This window comes from Juglans microcarpa x Juglans regia, chromosome 1D, assembly GCF_004785595.1.
Source record: "Juglans microcarpa x Juglans regia isolate MS1-56 chromosome 1D, Jm3101_v1.0, whole genome shotgun sequence".
Lineage (NCBI taxonomy): Eukaryota > Viridiplantae > Streptophyta > Magnoliopsida > Fagales > Juglandaceae > Juglans > Juglans microcarpa x Juglans regia.
In genome coordinates this window covers 19,528,972-19,537,054 of record NC_054594.1, presented here as the reverse complement: position 1 = coordinate 19,537,054, position 8,083 = coordinate 19,528,972, and the positions used below count along the sequence as shown (strand labels likewise).

Here is an 8,083-nt window from a genome sequence, read left to right as displayed (position 1 = left end):
CGAATAAATACATAATAAACTTAGTATTGCAAAACCCTAAATATTCATATTAACCTATAATGAAAATTGTTTACCGAAATTCAACCCCGAAGTGTCCCTAAAAAATAATTTCACAATTTCGAACAAATGTTTTGTCCGGAATTATGAAAATGGACTATTGCGCCATAAAATCCTAAATAGTCAACTGAGTCTAATGGCGTAGACCAAAACACATTCTGACACTTCTAACTACCTTAAATAATTAAACTCATATGATCTCTAGCACCATAATTTGCAATGTCACCCTCAAACTAAAGACTTTGTCGCTTAATCCATTTAAAATATGAGTTGCAATTTGTCCCTTTGGTAAGATCCAACTGTTGAGATCAAGCTATTTGACGTATGTACTTAATTTTTTGTCCATTTAAATGGCCAAATCTTAAAATTACAATTTATATTTCAAACGATGAAGGCTAAGACGTTACAATTTCAATAGTTTTGCATCTTCAACATCGATTTCACGTGATCTCGACTCTCTGCATTGATATAGTTTCCTCCTATACTGATCATCAATCTAGCATTGACCTATCTTCTTCTATGCATGCATCTATTGAGTCGCCTCATCGTTTCATTTTTTTATTATTTTGTTCTATTGATCATCTATCCCAACTTCTTGCATGCTAAAAAGACCTTTCATTGAGATTAAAAACATATGCTTGAATACCAAAGATCCTTTCCAATCATTAATGATTACTAACTAAATAGAGAGAAAAAAAAGAAAAACTTTTCATCTTATATAATGGTTAATTAATACTTTCTCTTTATAATTTGTCTGTTTGATTTTTCCAGTTCAATCATTTCCTCATTACCTTTTTAATAAAGAAAAAAATATCACTATTTATCCTATTGTTATTATATCTATTTACTCTTTTATTATTTACTTCTATGGCTTCCTCAATATCTATTAACTGACCAAACGAGCAGTGCGTGCATCTCACGTGTAGCTCACAGTGCCCGTGACCCTCAAGTGCTGCTGCGCTAAAAGGAGTCTATTGTCGCCACGCACGGCACTATCGGGGTCAGCAGCTTCAGATATTTTAGATCCTACTTTTACCCTCTTTCCAAGAGTGGCGCGAATGCTAAACGGGCCTCCACTGCCAGTGGCGGTCCTATGCTAGCGTATTGACCCATCTTCCTATTTCTACTTCTTTATATTCCTACTTTTCCTAACTAATGATCAAGATAAAGTGGTCGTGAAAGTTTCATTCAGCTAGTTCAGACCAGCAAAATACAGCATACAACAATCTACTGTGACTTTTATTCGTAGTTTTATAGCCTGATAAATATGCAAAAATCATTTCAAGCGGCTTCCCCTAAGTGGGAAATAGGTGGGAGCCAAATTTTTTACTCAAGATCCCTCTTTTTTATTTCTCTTCTATTGCATTTGTTTGTTTTATGATACATAATTGTTGGGAACTCTCATCTCATTAAATCTAGTATGTTGTAACCACTTAATTTATCTACGAAATGGTTGCTCAGTAAGCCAAAGAAACTATATATTCCGCTTGAAACTCTTTGTATTCCCAACAACCTTTTTATTCGACAAACTAAGCAATTAATTACACATGGCGGCTCAAAGGCAAGGCAACTGAAGCGCCTCCCCAGTGCCCTCACGTCCCAAGTCCATGCCAAAAGGCTCATCTTTAGGTACTGATGTCATCTTTTTTTATATTTATAAGTGAGAATCATTCCCATTGCTTATAATACTCTTCTTAGAGATTAATTATATAAATGATCTTAATATGGACAAAAAGAATATTACCTCACTTTCAATCCCTATCTTGACTTTAGCTCATTGTTATGCAAATTGCAAAATTATGCCAAGTTGCAAACCATAAATTAAATAAATAAATAAAGGTAGGGTGTGGAGTGCTAGAAACAACTAGAAAGTAAAAGAAAACATGCAACAAATAATAATTTGCGTACGTACCAACTCATCTCAACTCATCTTATTACTATAATTTTTTCAAATACTCATATAAAATATAATAAACAATTTAATTTTTTCAAATATTAAAATAATAATAATATTAAAAAAATAATATTCTAACAATATTTTATTCAACTTTTATCTAAAACATTTCATTTTATCTCATTATTCAACTGAACCTTAGTTCCCTAGCAGCTTCTACGTACGTATCAATGTCCAATGTGGTGACCGCATGGCAATTGCATGCATTTGCCGAGGTCGGATGGTCCGAGATAGGTTTGTAGAAGAGACTTTGAGTATGATCGATCTCTGGGGGAACACACTCCTGAATTATTTCTTTGCCTGCTAGCTCCCTCTTAACTCTCAAATTGTACGTTCAACTTGCAAAATATTGCAAGTCTCTAGAAAGAGATACTTTTTCGCTATAAATAGATTACATATACAAAAAAGTAAAGTCACGAAGTAACGTATCTCGATTCGTTAGTTACTTTTGTTATAAAGTATTAAATTTAATAGATTGCATAAAATTACATCACTTTCTAAATTTATTTTTATATAATTCATTTGTATCTATAGCTATACTTTTACAAAAAGTCAGATTCACAATCTTCTGACTTATATATATATATATATGTATTTTATTATATACACACACATTTAACTATGTAGTAGGTAGCATAAACCTTGTTGGGTGATGCAAGGACTTGTTAATTTTCTTCATCTTTGGATTAGTGGCTGCTAACTTAATGTTGGACAAATATAGTAATCATCCTATAGAGTCGACCTTTGAAAAGTCAATTAGCCGCCTTATTTATATTATCTAATCAATTATGATGGTTTTTGGCACGTGCAATTTATAATCTGTATACCTTATAATTTATAAGCAATAAATAAGAAATATTTATTAAAGGATGTCTCTATAAATACGTAATCATGATCATTTATTAAACGATATCTCTAATAAAAATTAGTTCGACTATATATATTTTTGTATTAATGGGAATTGGCGCCTACGTAGATATATAACAGGCCAGTTGCTTGCTTACGTACCAAGCCATCCTCGCAAGCTGATCCCCCAATTTTGATTATTATTCTTGATTTAACTTATTATTATAAAAACTAATTAATAAAAATAATACTAGGGCACCATGCTTCTAATCCGATAGGGGTCTTTTTTAATTTTTTTTATGAATATAATTATCGATATATTAATATATTAAATATATATAAAGATATTTACACAAGTGATCTAAAAAGTTTTTTTTTTATTAAAATTGTTAGATAAAGCCTAACATAAAATATAAATAATATATTCTAGAAAAATGATGTACGAATGTAGCTCATGAATAACTTATATTTGCTCAAAAAGTAAATAAATTTTTCGTAAACATGATAAATAAAATTCATGAACGGAAGTTCGGCTCGTAGTATACGAATAAAAATTAAACATGAGCTTAATTGAATACCCATTAATAGTCTTTCTCAAACTAATTAGCTCATTACCGCGGCTTCCTGCGCAAAGGCTATTAAAGTGGGTGTACGTAGGTGGGCTTCTTAATGCATGCAAAGAACAGAATTTTGTGTAAAACCCTATATACTGATTCTTGGGATATTTTATTTTCAGTTTTGGTGCCGAGTTGAGATAAAGTGAATTAAGATAAAAGTTAAAACGTAAATAAAATATTATTAGAATATTATTTTTTAAAATTATTATTATTTTTAGATTTGAAAAAGTTAAATTGTTTATTATATTTTGTGTGAAAATTTAAAAAAATTATAATAATATGATAAGATGAAACGCTTCTTATATCCAAACGGCCTTGTTCAAATTTCATATGGACCCTTACTTCTTCTTCTTCATGCTTTTTTTTTTCCTTGGCCTACAGAAAAAGTGGTGATATTTGGATATATATTAATTCCTCGTAAAAGTTCACTAGATATATAGCCCCAACACTTTTTTACGGAAGGTCTTTTTTTGGACCTTTTATATATTGTTCTGTAATATTGATCCTAAATTAATAAACAGAAAAATAAAGAATCGTAGACATGATGATGAAATTAATTAGTTAAATAACCACTTTTATTCGGCAATTATGTGAAGAAGAAATATTAAATATGGAATCCCAACAAATCTGTACGTATTCAGAAAAGGATGCATGGGAGAAATATCTATAAATACCAACGATCCGAGATATTAGTTTTCATTGCATGCATTTAGTTTTCCATTGATCTTAATTTGGTCCATTCCTAGTGTAGTAATACTTCTATGCAGTAGTATGTGTTATCAAACAAAAACCGTGCTTGGCTTTAAGCCTCAAGATCTATTGATCTTCACCAGCTTGTTTATGATCTTTGGCATGTTCATTACAAATCATGCATGCAACCAAGCAGATCGCAACTCTCTCATGATGTCCTTACCCTTCAGTAGTACGTCTTCTCCTTCTGTAAATTGGTCTTCCAGTACTGATTGTTGCCACTGGGAAGGTATTTCTTGTGATGCTAACCATCAGGTCACCCATATTTGGTTACCTTTTAAAGGCCTCACAGGGAGTGTATCTCCCTCTCTTGGAAACCTCTTACATCTCTCTCACCTAAATCTCTCCCACAATTCACTTTCAGGTCCTCTCCCTGATGAGTTCTTTTCATCCTTGAATCAACTCATGATTCTAGATTTGAGCTTCAACTATCTAGCTGGAGATATATCTTTATTATTTTCATCTAATGAATCATCTATGGGCTGGCCTGCTTCCATTCAAATAATCGACTTGTCTAGCAATTACTTCAATGGGACAATCCAGTCCTCATTCCTCCAACGATCATGGAACTTGACCAAGCTCAATGTAAGTAATAACAATTTCCGAGGCCCTATTCCTTCCTTTCTTTGCATCAATTCTCCATTTGTTAGGCTCCTTGATTTCTCTTCCAATTATCATGGAGGTCAAGTTCCTAAAGGATTAAGTGCATGTTCCAAATTAGAGGTTTTCCGGGCAGGTTTTAAATCTCTCTCAGGATTGCTTCCTAATGACATATATCATGCTACAGCATTGGAAGAAATCTCTTTACATTCCAATAATCTCTCAGGACCCATTAGTGATGACATTGCAAACCTAACCAAACTCACCAACCTTGATTTGTATGAAAATCACTTGAGTGGCAAGCTACCTCTGAATATTGGGAAGCTTTCCAACTTAAAGTACTTGCTCCTTCATACAAACTCCTTGACAGGTTCTTTGCCCCCAACGTTGATGAATTGCACAAATCTGATCGAGTTGATTTTACGAATCAATTTGTTTGAAGGAAATATCTCTACACTTGATTTCTCTGGTCTTCAACAACTTACTAAACTCGACCTGGGGTATAATGCCCTCACTGGTAGCATTCCAATAAGCATTCACTCATGCAAGTCCCTAAGAGTAGTTCGTTTTGCCCTGAACCAACTAGACGGACAAATCCCACCAGAGGTGGCTCAGTTGAGATTTTTGACTTTCTTCTCAATTACAGGCAACAAGGTAACTAATATCACTGGGGCAATCAAGATTCTTATGCGTTGCTTGATTCTCGAAACTGTGCTCATTGGAGAAAATTGTCAGTACGAAACAATGCCAACGGATGATGACATAATTGCTTTTAATGGATTCCAAAATCTTAAGTTCTTGGATATAAGTGGATGCCAACTGACTGGTCAGTTGCCCATATGGCTATCTAAGCTTAAGAAGCTGAAGATCTTAAGCCTAAATGCCAATTCTATCACAGGTTCAATTCCAAGTTGGTTGTCGACCCTTCCAAGAATTATCTATCTAGACATGTCGGACAACCTCATTTCAGGTGAGTTTCCAAAGGAACTTAATGCATTTCCAGCATTAGCATCAATGCAAGCTCTGGAGGACAATAGTTCCTTGCTTTTACCAGTTTATAACGTATTCAATCGTACAGTTTTCCAATACAATTCTCTCTCCTACTGGAGCCCAACAATATATATGAAAAACAATAGTCTTAGCGGCAACATTCCAACTGAGATTGGTCGTTTGAAGATGCTTCGTTCAGTGGATCTTAGCCAGAACAGTTTCTCAGGCCATATTCCAGACCAAATATCAGAGCTTATGGACTTGGAAACATTGGACCTCTCTGCAAATCACTTGTCTGGTGAAATACCTACGTCACTTGCTCATTTGCATTTCTTGCGCAGGTTTAGTGTAGCACACAATAATCTCCATGGACCAATCCCTTCAGGCACACAACTACAAAGCTTTGATGCCTCTGCATATGAGGGCAATTATGGACTTTGCGGTGCCCCACTTCCGGAGTGTGGCCATGTGACTAATGGCAGCAGTATTGATAAGGACATTCAGGATGAGGAAAATGGACACACAATCCCATGGTTTCATATAACTGTGGTGCTTGGCTTCATTACTGGATTTTGGGCGGTTTGTGGCCCGTTGGCTTTTAGCCCTAATTGGAGAATTGCTTATTTTCGATTTCTTAACGACTTAAAAGATCGACTCTATGTAACTCTAGCCGTATGTTTAGCCAGATTGAAGGGAAGGCTATAAGTGTGACTTTAAGCATTGAATAATAAATATAGTTTGAAATTATCCAAGTACCCCTGATTATGTACGTTAATGCTGAACAAAAGCTATTAGCACGGATTAGTAACCAATATAAAATATTAAGAGCATGAACACAATAATTTGGTTACGAAGGAAAACCTTTTGGAAAACTCCTCAAAGGTAAAACCTTACGAGGCAACCAAACCCAGGAAAACCAATTTTATCAATTGAGAGTATTACAAGTAAAATGTTTACAAAACCTTTGTAACTAGACACGTTTACCCAAGATACGCGACCCGCTTGTCTTCTATTGCAGTAGGTAGTTAGAACCACTGACACTCTCCAATCTTTGTCTTTCCTACTAGAACCTCCAATGGTTGAACTCGAACACGGCAACTCCCCCTTCAAGTATGCTCTCACTCACTCCCACTGATTGAGCTTTTTGGAGAATCATTCTCTCAAGAATTTTCTCTTGCACAATCTCTTGAAGTCCACTCAGATCTTCAAGCTCTCAATACTTGTGAATATGTGTTGTTCAAGTGTTATTTAAAACCCTCAGCCGAGTCTTCTATAAATAGGCAATGTTGTGATTGATTTGGAAAAGGACTCTACTGACAGGTTTATCCAGAATCTCAGTTAGATACGTTGCTACCTATTTGCGAAAATCTCAGACTGGATCACTTCTTCTGGATTGCATCGAGTTCAAATCAGCTTTAGTTTCTTCAATAAAACTTGTATCTTTATCTCTTCAAGTAACTCTTAGACTCGAAACATACATAGGACTCTCGTGGACTCTTATCTTATAATATAAACAAGATTTGATAAGAGTTACAATTCAAACACTTATCCTTATCTGATAACTTCTATTCAAATACTCATCCTTATCGCATGCAATCCTAGAGTCCTATTTAAAATCACATTCATCCGTAATTTGAATTTAAATACAGACTCATCTAATTCTAGCCAAACATAAATTACATTTACAATCTTCCCATTTGGCTAATTGATGACAAAAACATATATTGGATGAATGTGATTTTAACTTGCAAAAACAACTAACCAAACCACCAACAAAGATCTCATATAGAAAGTTATACTTCATATCAAAAAATTCATCATAGGAAAAATGTTTGAAGTATCACAATGAGTCTTAACGTAACACCACACATATTAGTTTAATGTAGTAAGTGAAATCAAAAATAAGAAAAGCAAATCATTGTTCAACATGCAAACCAAATAAAAGGTGGAGGTGGAGGTGGTGGTAGTGGTGTCTGCATTCTGTCTACACTGCCCTGCTGCTCCCTCTGTTGACAAATTCATCCCATCTCCCCCTATGAGTTGTCAGCATCAGTCAGAATCTGATTTTTCTTCTTTTTCAGGTGGATTTACTGTCTTCAGAATCTGATCCACATCTAGAAAAACTTGCTGCAACCTATCATTCACCTTCTCTAACTCGTCTTGCGATTCTGCTAGCATTTGTTCCATTTTTTCTTCCCACTTATCCATAAAAGAATCAAATTTTGACTGTAAAATCTAAAGTTGTTCAATCATTTCGGTGGATTATCCT

The 8,083-nt window shown here is 34.4% G+C and overlaps 1 protein-coding gene across 1 annotated transcript; it reads left to right on the top strand.

Annotated features, from left to right (window-relative positions):
• Positions 1-4,245: 4,245 nt before the first annotated feature.
• Positions 4,246-6,519, top strand: LOC121238463 (receptor-like protein 3). The gene has a single exon (XM_041135364.1). It carries the CDS (start codon positions 4,246-4,248, stop codon positions 6,517-6,519), a length of 2,274 nt encoding a protein of 757 aa, XP_040991298.1.
• The last annotated feature ends 1,564 nt before the right edge of the window (positions 6,520-8,083 follow it).